This window comes from Mytilus trossulus, chromosome 4, assembly GCF_036588685.1.
Source record: "Mytilus trossulus isolate FHL-02 chromosome 4, PNRI_Mtr1.1.1.hap1, whole genome shotgun sequence".
Classification (NCBI taxonomy): Eukaryota; Metazoa; Mollusca; class Bivalvia; order Mytilida; family Mytilidae; genus Mytilus; species Mytilus trossulus.
In genome coordinates this window covers 92,733,942-92,751,363 of record NC_086376.1, presented here as the reverse complement: position 1 = coordinate 92,751,363, position 17,422 = coordinate 92,733,942, and the positions used below count along the sequence as shown (strand labels likewise).

At 32.4% G+C, this 17,422-nt stretch overlaps 1 protein-coding gene across 1 annotated transcript in view; it reads left to right on the top strand.

Moving 5' to 3' along the window:
• LOC134716916 (uncharacterized) overlaps nt 1-13,750 on the top strand; it is an 84,107-nt gene extending 70,357 nt beyond the window's left edge. Inside the window, exons 17-21 of the mRNA XM_063579933.1 lie at nt 2,740-5,114; nt 6,475-6,617; nt 7,186-9,773; nt 10,279-10,543; nt 12,378-13,750. Of these exons, the coding sequence (XP_063436003.1) occupies nt 2,740-5,114; nt 6,475-6,617; nt 7,186-9,773; nt 10,279-10,543; nt 12,378-12,706 (5,700 nt within the window). The 3' untranslated portion in view covers nt 12,707-13,750. The remainder of the gene's footprint in view (nt 1-2,739; nt 5,115-6,474; nt 6,618-7,185; nt 9,774-10,278; nt 10,544-12,377) is intronic.
• Nucleotides 13,751-17,422: the final 3,672 nt, after the last annotated feature.

The following is a 17,422-nucleotide window of genomic DNA, read 5'->3' as shown; positions in this document are numbered from 1 at the left end:
TAGTGCTTATAAGGACATTTTCTAATTTGGTATGTATACATGCATGTGTATGTCATTCAATTATAGTTGACAAGGAAAAGGATCAAATTGAATTAAAATTACAAGTTTGCCGAAAAAAAATGAAGTTTTTAACCCTTTTTTTTTTATAAAATGTAAGAAAGAAGATTTGATGTTGGAAGATATTGGTGGTACATTATGTAACAAAGACTACATTATATAATGTACCTATAATTGTAACACCTGCTTAAATTATCATAGTTAGAGGTCATTCAAATGACATTTTGTTTTAAAACTTGGCAGCACACTCTAAAGAAAACATTATATATATGTACAGTAACAGTATTGATAGGGAATATATAAAACCACAACGTAAGACGGTATTATTTACACCTGTACCATCATTGAAACTATCTGAAAAAAAAATTTGAATTAGTACTAAAAAATATCATACCAAGATTTACAATATTTGTGATAACTAAACCAGTAAATACTTATACTTGATGATATATGTTCTCAATAGTGTGACCCAAAACCATGCAAAATTTCTAAAAGAAAAAAGTGCACCTTAGCTCACTATATGCCTATTATGATAAAATTGAGAATGGAAATGGGGAATATGTAATATAAAAAAATATATAAAAAATCAAATCGGAAAGTCTCTCATCAAACAGCCAAATCTCAAACACATCACACAAAAGATTGCTGTCCATACAAGCTGTTTGTTATTTTTAGCTTGATTTTAAAAAACAACTTCGAACTTTAAACTTGATGATGTGCTTAATTTTACCAAGAGACTGGGTTTTATCATCTTTTTGTTGTTTCACTTTATAAATTTCAATTGACCTGACTGACCAAATTCTTTAAAACTGATCCAAGGAAATTATCTGCTAGTCCCCTTGTATTTGGTGTACCTATAAATATTGACATTAGGTCTGTACCATCCTAATATCTGCCTTAAGTATGACAACAGCTTCAGGTTAGAGAATCTAAAGAAATACACATACATTAGGCTAGTTATGTATGTATCATACCATTGGAATTCTCCTGCTATTTTATACACAAGTCTTAAAGGAAATTACTCTTCACTACATGTACATGTAAGGTTAAGTTAAAAACGTAAGAGTTTGTGGTCACTTATTTATTTATACATATTTATACCTACATAACCTAGATATTTTTTAATGAAATGAGAATATTTCTGCGTTACAACCTTAGTAACCAACAATGGTGATATTAGAACATAAGTTTAACTGAGAGACTAAAATTTGACTACAAACTTTCAACTTTAGAGTCCATTTCTTTAATTGTAACTGTTCCATATATAACATCTAATTCTATCTTTCCAAACTTTTAGCCCTACAAGTAAGAAGTGTTTGATAAATGAAATGTATTAAAGTATTAAATTAAGTCCTGATCTAAGTTAGAAGGTCTGTCATTGTAAATACTGGTCTGTTACTCTGGTGATTTAATATTATAAGAGTGAAGAAATCCTTCATTATTTGGTTGTCATACATAATTCAATAGGGACAATTATGGATATCTCTGTGAAGCAACAAATTATCAAACTGAAATAATCTGAGATATCCAATAATGATTTGTGATTTATCAGATGTCTTTATTTGTCTGTATACAAAATGAAGTAAGATGTTTCCATTCATTTGTTGTATTTGAGCTTTTGATTTTGCTGTTTGATGGGTGACCTTCAATTTTGAATTTTCCTTGGATTTTTTTTTCTATTATTATTATTACATTGTATGATTTTTATTTTTATTTTTTATTACATTGTATGATTTTTGTGTATCATTAATAAGTACAACTAGTCATATTGTGCAAGAATCACAGAGTCTATTAATATTACAATGTGGACTATTAATGTTACAATGTGGACTATTAATATTACACTGTGGACTATTATTAACACATTGTGTCTTTATCATAGAATATTCAGGGCCTTCCAAACAGCATTAATATTATAAAATAAATTTATTACAAGATATAAACTATTTATAAAAAATGTCTGCAGTAAATGATAATGCAGTAATTTGAAGTCACCACATTTGTTGTACATTTTGTTATGTTTCCTGGTTTATGATTCATTCACATGTTTTTAACAAGAAAACTGAGTACTTTATATACAATTGGCTTGTCTTCCAAATTCATAATATTATTTCCTCTATATGAGGCAATAAAGTGACAACAAGCAGGCATTTATGACAATGAACTGCATTAAATTATGACATATTATGTGAAATCAACAATAAATTGTTCTTAAATGACTAGTCACATTTTGTTTGAATGTTGATTGGAAATTTGTAGACAAAACATTTGTAATTTTAGTGGTAGGAATTACACTCATTCATAGAAAAGACATCTATAAACTTACTCCCTAAAATGGTCCTCATGGGAAATTAATACTTCAAATGTGTTTTCTGAAATTTATTGTGATTGAATTAGGGATAACATTTTGGAATAATCAACTGTACAATATGAATCTGGAATAGAATGTTGCTTCAATTTGACTAATAGGTGTATAATTCATAGTTTGAGTGTTACTTATATATTAGTTTTGTAAAAAAAAATTGTAACATCAAACATTCTTATATAAGATTTTTTTTCTCTCAAAATCATGCTATTTTAGAATCCTATCAATATGAAAACAAATGTCTAAATTATGATGATTATTACAATGCCTTTAGGGAATTTAGTATAGTAAATTAATCTTTGATTTTAATTTTTCAGATAAAAAGACTGTTACCAAGTGGTGCTGCAGCCAGAAGTAGAAAACTTAAAGTTGGTGATCGACTTGTTTCATGCAACGGAATACATTTACGTGGAATTAACCAATCAAAGTGCTTATCTGTTTTAAAATCTGAAGCAAATAATGGAGATTTTGAAATAGAAATTTTGCGTCCAGTTGAAAATGGCATCCCAACAGAATTTTCATTGACCGTATCAAATGGACATAGCGGTGAAACTAATCTAATTCTCAAATCTCCAAGACACAGTAGAAAAACGGAAAAGACTCCTTTTGATTCAGAAAGTGAACCCGAAATAGTACTGAATAGTTTCCAAAATTCTACCAATAGTTTTACATCAAACTCTGCAAAGTTACCGTCTGAAAAATCTGATCAAGAAACTAGTTATACCTCAGATGCAAGCACTGATTTAGAATCAAGTTTTGAGCAGGATTTAAATAGAAGAAGAAATAAACATTCAACAATGGCAAGTGAAGAACAGTGGGGCTTTGCACTTCCTCCACCCATGGAATTTTCTGATAGTCCTGAAAATGGACAAGATGAAGAGGAGATCCCTGTTCAGACTAGTATAGATGATGTTCTCAATGAATATTCTCCGTCTTGTTCTAATATGAGTACACCGATTCACCAGCCAACACCTCCACAGGACATGAAAATGATCGAAGCATTGGTTGGTTTAGAAGATGAAACTGATGTTTCAGCAGAATTTCCATTGACAAATATCGAGGAAAGCCCTTTAGAGCAGGTAAACAACATCAACGGTGATCAGTTAATTGAAAATGGTGATTCTATCGAACATCTGTCTGAAGTAGAAGACAATTATCCTGACTTACAAAAAGAGGATAAACAAACAAATTACATGAATACCAATGGGGATTTATTAAACAGTCAGCAAAATATTCAGGATAAAGAAGACCAAGTTGATTCAAAACAAGTAGAAAACAAATCAGAAAAGAAAACCAAGAATTTCTTTAACCTTGTTGGAAATATTCATCAGTTTTATTACACTTCTAGTGATGGTTTATCACAGAGTGAAAGTGGAGACGATGACCTTATCCAGCCGGTCAGAATTAAGAAAGATTTGGTTGTCCCGGATTATATTAAAGAACACTCAAAACTTGTCAAAGAAGTTGTTGAAGAAGAGGCCATAGCCCCATCAGCCATTGAAAGAAGTAATAAAATACCTGTTTCTGCTACCTTTGATGTGAACTCATTTACTGAGGTCAAAAAAGAGGACATTCCTCACCCTATGAAATCAGACTCACCTCCTTTACCTGAAATGAAGAAAATTAAAACTCTAAAACCTCGGGCCCCAACAGAAGTTGAATTTAATGGGGAAGAAATTGTTGAAACTTTCACTCCTGTCCTGGCCCAGAGAGAAAATTATTCTAAGCTTTTAGAAGAGAAGCTTAGTAGAGGTATTGAAGAAGAATCAATAGTTCCATCAGAGGTCAAAAGAGACGATTCTTTTGGCGACAAGGTTCAATTGTTGATGATGACCAATCGGTGGGCTAGTTCTGCTAAAGAGAAATCCGATAAAAAATCCACTGATATATCTTTCTCAGGAATGGTTCAGCATTTACAGAATGCTGAGCCTAATATTGATAGTTCAGTAACAGTAAATAACCAGGATGTTAATGTACAGAATGCTGAGCCACATATTGACAGTTCAGTGACTGTGAATAATGAGGTTGTTATTGCAGAAAAGGCGGAGATTCCTGCAAAAGAGGAAGATCAACCATTGAGTAAATTGGATGTAACACAAACAGAATCATCAATAAATAAACTTGATAAATCTACTGAAAACCAACCTGAAAATAGCATTCAACAATCAAAACAAGAACCTGGAGAACATAAAACGGAAATTTCAGTTACGACACAAAATAAAAGTGAAACTGACAAAATTTCGAAAGCAGAAAATATTGTAGATGAACAAGTGGATAAAAAATTAACAAAATCAGACACTGATGTTACACCAGTTCATAAAACTACTGTGGCTGTTACAAGTTCACAAAGCATTCTCAAAACTGTTCAGGCTAAGACAACTACCTCGTCCATAATCAAACCTCTATCAACCATTAAACCATTGTCATTCAGCACATCCTCTCTCAATCGACCAAGTGCTGGTAGATACTCAACTACAATAAATACAGGATCAAAACCATCGCTCTTATCAACCATCTACAGTAAGACACATGCTGTGGCAGCTAATGTCAGGACAGAAGATCAGGAATTTCTCGTCAGCATTATGAAGGGAATTCTGGGAATAGGAATGAAAGCTGAAGTCCGACCGGAAGGATATGTTCAAGTGACAGAAATACAATCTAATGGCCCCGTTGGTAAAGATGGAAATATCAGGTAAGGACTATAAATCAGTGTTACAAGACAATTTATAACTTTGTTCTTCCAATTATTCAAATATCGTCAATATTCATAGGACCACCTTTTACAAATATATCATATGAGTACTTGAATATATAGTCTATCATATGGGGACTTATTTTGAATAAAGTGTATTATATGAGGACTTAAATATATAGTCTATCATATGGGGACTTATTTTGAATAAAGTGTATCATATGAGGACTTAAATATAGTCTATCATATAGGGACTTCTTTAATTCAAACATTGTCTGTCATATCATAGTTGCATAAGCTACACTCCATATGTTCAAAACAGTTAAATAATGAAAATGATCCTGCTTAAAAATTTTTTTTTTAAAAACTGCTTTGAAAAAATTCAATTTGATGGTTTAAAATATTTGAATTCTAGTTTTTATTCTATTAAAATCTTACTATCTGTCAAACCAAAGCTTTATTGAAAATCCATCTTACAGCATGTCATCTAGGTTTTATTTAAAGTGAAGCTTTTATGGCAGTTGATGATGCTGTATTTTTTTTAAAAGATTAGACTGAAAATATACCTTTTTTTTTAAATTTGATTCAAATGTCAGCTTTATATTTTGACAAAAAAGTGAAGGTCAAACTTGTGAGTTATCTTGTACCTGATCAATGTTTAACAATACCTTTAAGAGTGCACAGATGTTTTACATACAATATTTGTATACTTGGGGCATTTTAGACAAGATATTATAGTTTGAATGTGTATTGAATGAAAAAGATATGGGAAAACAGACAAGATTTTATAGTTTGAATGTGTTTTGAATGAAAAAGATATTGGAAAACATTAGAAATTTCCACCTAGCCGTCTATTGCTGTAATTAATTAAAGCATGTACTGTTAATGTTGTTTTATCAACTGAAATAAAAAATCTGATATAATTAAAATCGACATGTTACGTCAGAAAATAAAGAGGAATTGTTCATTTTTATAGTAAACAGCTTGTTATGCAAAAGTTAGAATTACACTGGCATCACTTAATCTATAATTAGTATTTGATACAGAAAAAAACTCTTATAGCATATGATAATTACAAAACAATAACAAAGAGTTTTTTGTCCTTGCAGTTTTTAAGGCTGTGAAAAAATATTTGTTTTTAAGTTAGATTATTTTCTGCTTTTGTTTATAAAAGAAGCATAACAATAAACCTTTTTGTTTTACTATTGAAACTACAATTTTAGCTACAAATATTAACTACAATTGATTTAGTTATTTTTCTTTATAGTTAATGATCGTATACAATGATTTGATATTTTTCTTTTGTTTTGAGTATGCTAACAAACAACAATGATTAAAACTATTTGTTGACATGTTTTAGGGTTGGAGATTATATCTTATCCATCAACAGTACTGAGCTGACTGGTTTACCTGATCATAAAGTACAACAGATTATACGATTACTACCTAGAGGACTAGCTAAGATAGTTGTCAGTGTCTCACCTCCAGATATCACTAAAATAGGTAATAATAAACAGAAGACAGGATATACATGTACTTAACAAGGGATATAAGTCTCAAAAGTACTAAAATAGTGCTTATCAACTTTTCATAAAAATAAACACAGTCAATTCAGAAATTTGTGCTATTGTTAATTGTTATTGTGAGATGAAATAATAGCATTTCCTGAAATGCATACAAAATATGAGTTTTATTATTATTACATTACATTAAAACTGCAAATATTTCTGAATTTATAACATACGTTTTCTTATATTGCTTTTGCACCCTCACTCAGCATTGTCATTTTGTAATTGTTTGAAAGCCAGTTTGTTAATTGCCTTCTTTAGCAAATTCATATCACAAGATTTAAGAAATAATATAACTGGTCCCCTTGTTGGTCAGCTTCTTTCCTGGCCACTAGATAACTTAAGACCACTATATGTTCAAAGTTACTCCCAATGTTTATGTTGTACATGTATGTTTAGGAACAGTTAATAGTTTTTGGTCAAAGAAGTCATTTTATTACCAGTAATCATTGAAGTTTTTGAGGAAAATTTACAATGTCAATATTTTACTTTCTATTTTACAGATACCTCAAAATCATTATCTAGGCCACCTGATTTGTCAATAAATACAAGTTCTTCAGCACTAAGACGTTTATCACCAGCTCTTAGTCCAAAAATGATGATGAGTGAGGCAAAAACCACCAGTCCAAGAAGTAGCTATACATCACCAACTGTCAAACCACTATCACCAACTGTCAAACCAGCATCACCAACTATGACGAAACCAATATCACCAGCCTTGTCACCTTCTCATCACCATACTTCACCAACAAGTCAACAGTCTCCAAATGCAGCTCCAAGATCACCTGGTTTGGCTCCTGCTTTAGCTCCAAGAAACTCTCCTCTTCAACAGACACAACCAAAACCTGTTGCCATTCCAAGACAAACTGTTACCCATGATGCAAGGGAATCAGCAGTTGACCAAGAACCAGTAAAGCCTCCTGTATCACAGAAGAAACCAGTAGAAGAAACCATGAGCTCAGACACTGTAACCAGTACAAGGAAAGAACCACCACCTATTGCTCCTAAACCTAAACCAAGATCTCTGCCACAACAAACTGAAACAGCCACTCATCACAAAATTACTCCTAATCTTGGTGGATATGTCGGCTCTGCTGTTAGTCAGCTAAAAAAAAGTCATGAGCCAGTCAGTGTAGATAGAGAACCAGTTATAACAGCACATCATACAGATTATGTGTCGTCTGCTAGAAAAGCCAGCCATGATACAGAAGACAACAAGCCAATAGATACTGTTATATTTGCTTCTATCAACCCAGGTCGGAAAACTGATTACGTCTCGTCTGCTAGAAAGACATTTGATGAACCTAAACTTATTCCATCAGGAATGGTAGATTATGTTCCTACAGAGAAACCTAAAGCTGCTGAGAGAACAAAGCCTTCACATTTCCAGGTTTTAGCACCCACTAGTGGGTCAGAAGGAGGAGTGAAAATTACTGGAGCTAGGCTCAATTCTGCTCTCAGTCCAAGAAAAGGAAGGTCAGAAAATAAAACTGCTTTTAATTTCAATGCCAAATTTCCTTCTGAAGATAAAGCCTTGCCAAGAGCTGGTTATTTTGTGGGTAAGACTGATGTTGTAACTTCACCAAAAGACATAGAATCACTGCATGATGAAGATGTATCTGTCCCACCTGTTCCTTCACCAAGGACAGACAACTCACTTAGTCCAACTGCCTTGTCACCGAGATCCGATACTTCCATGTCTTCAAATGATGGATCACAAAAATCACCTGTTGCATCACCAAGATCACCAAAGAGTAGTTCTCCAAGTTCTTCACCTAAATTTAATCTCTCTTTAAAAGATGATTCACAGATTGATGTTGTTGCATGTTCACTAGGAGATGATATGTCTTCTTCACATGAAAATCATACCAGTCTAAGGTTAGAATCAACATCGCCATCTACAGTGCCATCAGTTACCGTACAATCTGGCGAAGAATTTGAAATTAGTAGTGAAAATGTTTTAGAGGCTGAAAATAAAGAAAAGCCAGAATATAATTTTTCAGATAAATTACCGTCAAATGCTGACAAACTTTTATATAATGAAGCTTATGGTGTGGTGCATGAAGCTGAAATTGTTTCAGATTTTACAATTAATCAAGAATCAATGCCAGAGAATAACATTCTTACACATAATATTCAGACAGAAAAGCATGGGGAATCTGACAATATATTTATGCATGATAAGATTTCTGAACAAAATACCTCTTCTGAAATTACTAATACTTTAAATATAGACATTAACAAAAATGATGACTTTGCTACAAGGGAGATAACTCCTGCCAATTCTTCTGTGGAACAAGGCACTGAAGAAACTGGAAATATTCAGAACGACCTTGATCTTTGCATGAATTTACCAAAACATGTGGAATTACAGGCTGCATGTACTAATGTTGTTATGGAATCAGAAGACATATCTGGTGAAAGCTCTAATACCGAAGGTGGAAGTGAAAATCAAAATATAACTGTGCAATTAATTTCTGATTCAGAAAATGTTTCTTTTCTGCAGGAGTCTCCCAGATCAGAAGATCAGCCAACTGGTGCAATTTTAGGAGATAATTCAAATATAAATGTAGATAAACCATATTCAAACATTAATCAGGATATCATAGATAATATAGTTGTTGAGAGTGTTCCTCCTGGATTCAGTGATGAAATTGACAGTGTAACAAACAATGATATTCATCATCTGGATCAATCAAATTTGACTGATGTTTCTGTCCCATTAACTCAAAGTAGTGCTGAAAACTTTATTCTTGATGTTTCCTTCCCTTCATACTGTGTTAAATTCCCTCTCATAAGTGGTTCAGACAGTGATTTAATTGTGGTGTCTAGTCAACGGCCATTCTCTATCATTTCTGGAGGACAGAACGTTTCTGTGAAATCAAAATCAAATTGTTTAGAAGACATTGTATTGTGTGAATTGTTGGTATCTACCCAAATGTTGTCAAATGATTTAAAGTTTGCCAATCAGAAGATGGACTCCATAGGAAGATCTAACAATGAGGAAATTTCTGTGATACTTCTTCATCGACAAAGCAGTAGGACCACCATTGGAATAAACCTGTCTTCAGGGCCTAACGAAGATATGGTGGTAAGTAGCAACTATGAAAGAAAAATATTGAATGTCTTTGGGTAATTTAATGTCATTTATGTCCCAAAATTAATAGAGACTTTAAGCTGTATAGATTTGTTCCTCTCTATTAGTATGTACATACAAATGTACTTATGCCCTGATTTGTTTGAGGTTTATATTTTATATTTTATATATTATATTTTATATATGATCATTCTTCATAAATCAATGATATATAAATAGGAATATGTGGTATGATTGCCAAAGAGACAACTCTCCACAAGTAACTCTCTTGTGGTCATTCATGCGTAGTTACTTAGTACAAGAAAAAGTATGTACTATGAAAGTTAGAAGACAAATTCAAGCAATTTGATTGGACGAAAAGTTATATGTGTTAATAAAGCTCTAGATTTTAATTATACTGTGCACATGCTTACAATTTATTTCACTAGTTACATGTATTATGAAACCAATGAAGGTTTTGAAAGACTTTTTTGGTAAAGATTTTAATTATTTTTATCAGGTTTCCCAACTGGATCCCTCCGGCCTGTTTCAACAGAGTGGACAAATAAAAACTGGTGACACGATATTACTTATTAATGGAGAGATCGTCAGCAAACGAAATGCAGATGCCATCTTGGAATCACTAGAGAATTCAGAGTCCCATTTGGTGTGTGTAGTTATCTCCCATAGTACAAGTTTACAGACAAAGGGAGATAACTCAATTCCTACACCAGTTACTAACTTACCAGACAGTCCTACAAGTGATGAAAATGCTAACAAAAAGAGTAAGTTTTAATCATTGAGTAACTTCAACTAGTGGCAGGTTGCAAAGAAAAACCTGGGTTATTATATAATTTTTAAGTTTGTTAATTTGTTTCGGTGGGTACCTGTTTTATGTGAATACATAGATTTCCTACTAGAACCGTCAAATTTTCTCAGAATGTTAATTACACATACTACCTATATAGATAAGTTAAACAAGCCCCATAAAGGAGTTTGTGGGATTATTTCACCTCCATTTTCAAACCTTTGGAACATAAAACTTTTCTGCTTCAGTTTCCAAGAGGGTGATGGTACCTGTTTCGTATTCTTCTGCAATAGTTTGTAGGCAAGATGCTTAGAACATACATGAACATATATTTAAGTTGTTCACTTCTCATTGATAAGTGTAGGTGCATTTTTTTCAGATTTAAGCTTTCAAATTCCTAACAAAACAGATTTCTTGTAGAATTATTTGGGATTTTCTTTGTATTTGAAAATAAAATTTGATTTCTTTTCATAGAAATAAGGTGCAAAATAAAAGAATTGTTTCACCTTGTATTTTTAAAGTACTGTAAATTCAGCAATTATTGTGAGGTGTTAATTAATGGGGGAAAATGAGACTTGGTCAGAATCACACATTCTGCTATCTGATATATACATATACCCGTATGTAGATTTTCCTGAAATCACAATAACTGATCTTCCAATTTTCCTTCATTCTTCATAAATTGCAATAATAAATGCATGCAATAATAATAATTTTTGAATATACAGTACATTGAACTCTTATCATATCCTCTTGCCAACACCAATAAATGTACTACTACATTCCAGTCTAACTAGTAACTACAGCATGTAAGTAAGTCCGCTTGGTCTCGGAACTTTTTGCTATTCTAGTGTTTTTTCTTAGCTATAGTTTTTGAGAATTATCAATTAACATTGATAACTAATTTTCAGCTTGTGTTTTGCCTTGCTACAAACTTCTAGTCTGAAGATAAACAATGAGCTGTTCGTGTGTGTATGTGTGTTTCAGATGTTCCTGTTATCCTGTTATGGATAATTGCTTCTAGACGCTCCATTTTCTTCCTTTCAATAATTGAGTTATTAACAGAATGATATAATGTAAATTGTTGATTACAATAATGTAATAAGAATTTGTATGTGATTTATAAAAACTAATTTAACAACAAAATTACCGTTGGAGAGTTATTTGGAAGTAAGGTAGTTATTCATTTTAATTTCATGATCATGAACAAATATCTTTTCTTCATATTATTTTTATTAACTAATTTTCCATTTTTCATCAAATCCACAGTAGGTACATGGAATTTGTCAAGTAATTTGATCCTCAAAGACTTTTCATAATGTTATTGTCTTCTTCAAATGTAATATTAACACTTTTTACAATTAATTAACTTTTCAGTAATTAGTATTATTTTTGCACTCCACAGCACATCTCAAAATGTTTAGTAATGATATTCAAATAGTAGTTCAAATTCTTTTCCTGGAAAATCATGATGAATATTTCACATCTCATAATTTATATCTTTATATTTTTTCCTTTTCAGTTCATTGTTGTTAAAAAATTATCATCTTTTAAAATTCATACTGATTTATCACCTTTCTCCACAGTTTACATATTTTCTTAATTGAAAGGATTATCTTTGCTTGTATATTGTAAAATATATTTGTCCAAATCTACACTGAACCAGTAATCTAAAGATCTCTTTGAAATAAGATTAGTATTTGGTATGAAATCTTTGGATAAAAGTTGAAGAAAAAAGACATTCCTGTCTGATTATTTACAACAGACTTAAATTGTGGTTATGCTATAATATATATTTTGTATATTTTTAGTTATACCTGATACAGTAGAACCTATATCAGATACAGTAGAACCAAATGCTGACGGCCTATTAGAACTGACCATGGTTAAAGGAGTTACTGGACTTGGATTTCTCATCGAAGGAGGCATAGGATCCCCAAGGGGAGATGTTCCCGTCAAAATCAAAAGAATGTTTAAAGGAGGATCTGCTGCCAAGTGTGGTCTTCTGAAAGTTGGAGATGAACTTGTAACGGTGGCTGGTGTAGAAATGTCAACAATGAAACACACAGAGGCATGGAATTTTCTCAAGTTTTTGGACGATGGAGAGGTCAAATTGACAGTTCGAAGAGCTCTAGAATAATTGTTAAAATATTTCATTATAGACAAATTCCGCCTGGTTATATCTCAAATGTTCAGTATAAGCACGATAGCTTTGAAATATAAGACTGTTGCTTAACACAAAATGGTCAGTATATAAAATGCACTTCTCCTGTCTATGCCTTTGAAAACTCATATTTATTCCGACTGTTGAAAATTTAAATATTGACAATATTCAAATTCTCAGTATATTCTAATAAGATGATGATAAAAAAAAAATGAATAAAAATTCTGTGAAATCCATCATAGTTTTAGTGAATATAAATATAACACAAGTGTTTTGGACTTATATTTAAGTTGTGTCTAATAAATAAGTTGGCCATGTGATTTCTTTTTATTTGTCTCAATTTAACGATATAAAAATATTATTCATTTATTGTGATGTATGTCTCAGTTTAATTTTCTGTATTAACATCCTATATAAAACAAAGTCTCATACTGTCTTTCGTTAAAAGTATTTAATTATTTTTAAATCCACTAGAACTATAATGAAGTTGAGGAGATTATATTGCCATCGCATCAATGTAAATGGAATGTCACATATTTATGATAATAATTTACCATTTTAAGCACTTAGACTATAATCTGTTTATTATGGGGGGAAACATTACTTAGAGAACCACAGACAAGGGAGACAATTTGGACTAATTTCTCCAATGTCACCCAATTATTTTATTTATGTCTCAATTTATGTTTATATTCAAGACTTTCCTTTTACTTGTTGACATTCATAAACATTGTATAAATATTTTTTTGATTTCTTTTGAATGTACATGACTTTTATGGTAATGAATAAGTATTTAAAACATATAACAGAATATTATATATTTGTTATTTGAACTAATAATTAATTTGAATAAATTGCATCAATGGATTTATATGTCTAATAAGATACACATTTATATACCTATTGTATAACAAAGCTATTGTTCTACAAATATACCCCATTGTTGTTTTTCTTTGTTTTGTTATTGCTTAAGAATGTTTTGTAAAGGGATATGTAATATATAATATATTATTTATATACATAATAATTTAATTATTGCATATAATATATAAATGATATGAAATATTAAAGAAATGAAATTATAAAAGGTCTTCTGTTTATCACAATTCAAAATTTCCTAACATGATTTCCTTGATGGAGAGTTGCTGCTCAAAAAGAAGCTATAAAAATCCAAGAGTTTGAAGGGGTGAAGTTGAAATTATCCCTTTGTAAATTCTACAGACGCCATCTTGAGTTGGAATATTTATTTCAAAGATGATATTGGATATGTTCCTAATGTCGTTACTACAATCCTTCCCCCTTTTCCATGAATGCAACATACTGAACTAGACTTGTCAGTAGGTTTCTACTTGCCAGAGCGACACAATTGGTGCCACAGGTGGAGCAGTAACTGCTTACCCTTCTGGAGCACCTGAGATCACCCCCAGATGTTGTTCAGTCTTTAGTTTTCTATGTTGTGTTTTGTGCAACATTTGTCTGTTGGTCTTTTTCTTTTTTAGCCATGACGTTGTCAGTTTATTGTAGACTTGAGTTTGAATGTTCCTTTGGTATCTATTGCGCCTCATTCAATTTATCACTTATAAACATTTACTACAAACCAGAAAGCTTGACATAGGGATAGTGATCTGGCGGTGGCGGCACCAGCGTTAGCTAACTTCTTAAAAGCTTTATATTTTAGGAGGTGTAAGACCTGGATGCTTCATAATTTGTATATAAAAGTCTCATGTTATGAACTTTCTGTCAGTCATGTCCAGTTTCCTTGACCTCATTTTCATGGTTCAGTGACTACTTGAAAACAAAGTTCAGATTTTTTTGTAATGTTAAATTCTCTCTTACTATAAGTAATGGAATAACTATATTTGGTATGTGCGTACCTTGCAAAGTCCTCATGCCTGTCAGACAGTTTTCACTTGACCTCGACCTCATTTCATGGATCAGTGAACAAGGTTAAGTTTTGGTGGTCAAGTCCATTTCTCAGATAGGTAAGCAATAGGTCTAGTATATTTGGTGTATGGAAGGACTGTAAGGTGTACATCATTTTCATGGTTTTTGCGTTTTGGTCTGTTTTTCTTATACTATATGCAATAGGTCTACTTTATTTGGTGTATGGTATGATTGTAAGGTGTACATGTCTATCTGACAGGTTTCATCTGACCTTGACCTCATTTTCATGGTTCAGTGGTAAAAGTTAAGTTTTTTAGTTTTGGTCTATTTTTCTAATACCATATGCAATAGGTCAACTATATTTGGTGTATGGAAATTTTTTATGATCCATACGTCAGACACGCAAGTTTTATTTGACCTTGAACTCATTTTCACAGTTCATTGCTATTAGTGTTAAGTATTTGTGTTTTGGTCTGTTTTTGTTAATTTATAAGCAATAGGTCAACTATGTTTGTTGTATGGAAGAATTGTTAGCTGTTCATGTCTGCCTGGCATGGTTCATCTGACCTTGACCTCGTTTTCATGGTTCATTGATCAAACTCAATGTTCTTGGTTAATGTTGAGTTTAAGTGACAGTTGTAATAAAGCTTTATATTTAGGACTATCAACATAATATTAATGATAAGTAAAGAAGGCGAGACATTTCAGCATGTGCACTCTTGTTTACCAATCAAAAGTACCAGGCTTAAAATTTGGCACAACAAGGTATTATTTGGGTCAAGGTAATATGATCCTGCAGTGTACACCTTACAAATCAATCCATACACATAAAATAGTGGCCCTATCGCTAACAGAAACTGAGAAATGGACCAACCAAAAAAAATCCATTGAAAATGGAAAATGAGGTCACGGTCAGACGAAATGGCAGTTAAACATGTACTACTGGTACTTACAATTATCACATACACCAAATAAAGTTGACCTACTGCTTACAGTATCTAATATAAGTACTTGACAATGAAAACAGATCAGATTCATGAAATGAGGTCAAGGTCAAGTTAACCCGTCTGAAAAACATGTAGACCTTGCAAGGTTCACATATGATATACCAAATATAGTTACCATATTACTAATAATAACAAGTGACACCTTATGTTGCTCAGTCACAGGTAACACAAATGCATATAACAAACCATTCCTTAATACAGAGGCCGAGTAATATGTGAGAAAAAACTATTGCCCAATCATAGTTATGATGAAGATTCAAAGTATCCTTATTTGGGAAGTAATTACATGGTACAGCTCAACATTATCAAGTTTCGAACAAATTATTGTACAGCAGATAAATACAGTAGTATTATGTAAAGAAAGATTCCATGCTCAGTGAAGCTGGATCTAGCACTCACAAACATCTTTAACCATGCTACCTTCTTTATGTACCAGCCCTAAATCTAGCACTCATAAACATCTTTAACCATGCTACCTTCTTTATGTACCGGCCCTAAATCTAGCACTCACAAACATCTTTAACCATGCTACCTTCTTTATGTACCGGTCCTAAATCTAGCACTCAAACATCTTTAACCATGCTACCTTCTTTATGTACCGGTCCTAAATCTAGCACTCACAAACATCTTTAACCATGCTACCTTCTTTATGTACCAGTCCTAAATCTAGCACTCACAAACATCTTTTACCATGCTACCTTCTTTATGTACCGGTCCTAAATCTTGCACTCACAAACATCTTTAACCATGCTACCTTCTTTATGTACCAGTCCTAAATCTAGCACTCACAAACATCTTTAACCATGCTACCTTCTTTATGTACCAGTCCTAAATCTAGCACTCACAAATATCTTTAACCATGCTACCTTCTTTATGTACCGGTCCTAAATCTAGCACTCACAAACATCTTTAACCATGCTACATTCTTTATGTACCAGTCCTAAATATTTCACTCACAAACATCTTTAACCATGCTACCTTCGTTATGTACGGGTCCTAAATCTAGCACTCACAAATATCTTTAACCATGCTACCTTCTTTATGTACCAGTCCTAAATCTAGCACTCACAAACATCTTTAACCATGCTACCTTCTTTATGTACCGGAATCTAGCACTCACAAATATCTTTAACCATGCTACCTTCTTTATGTACCGGCCCTAAATCTAGCACTCACAAACATCTTTAACCATGCTACCTTCTTTATGTACCGGCCCTAAATCTAGCACTCACAAACATCTTTAACCATGCTACCTTCTTTATGTACCAGTCCTAAATCTAGCACTCACAAACATCTTTAACCATGCTACCTTCTTTATGTACCGGTCCTAAATCTAGCACTCACAAATATATTTATCCATGCTACCTTCTTTATGTACCGGTCCTAAATCTAGCACTCACAAACATCTTTAACCATGCTACCTTCTTTATGTACGGGTCCTAAATCTAGCACTTACAAACATCTTTAACCATGCTACCTTCTTTATGTACCAGTCCCAAATCTAGCACTCACAAGCATCTTTAACCATGCTACCTTCTTTATGTACCAGTCCTAAATCTAGCACTCACAAACATCTTTAACCATGCTACCTTCTTTATGTACCGGTCCTAAATCTAGCACTCACAAACATCTTTAACCATGCTACCTTCTTTATGTACCGGTCCTAAATCTTTCACTCACAAACATCTTTAACCATGCTACCTTCTTTATGTACCTGTCCTTAATCTAGCACTCACAAATATCTTTAACCATGCTACCTTCTTTATGTACCGGTCCTAAATCTAGCACTCACAAGCATCTT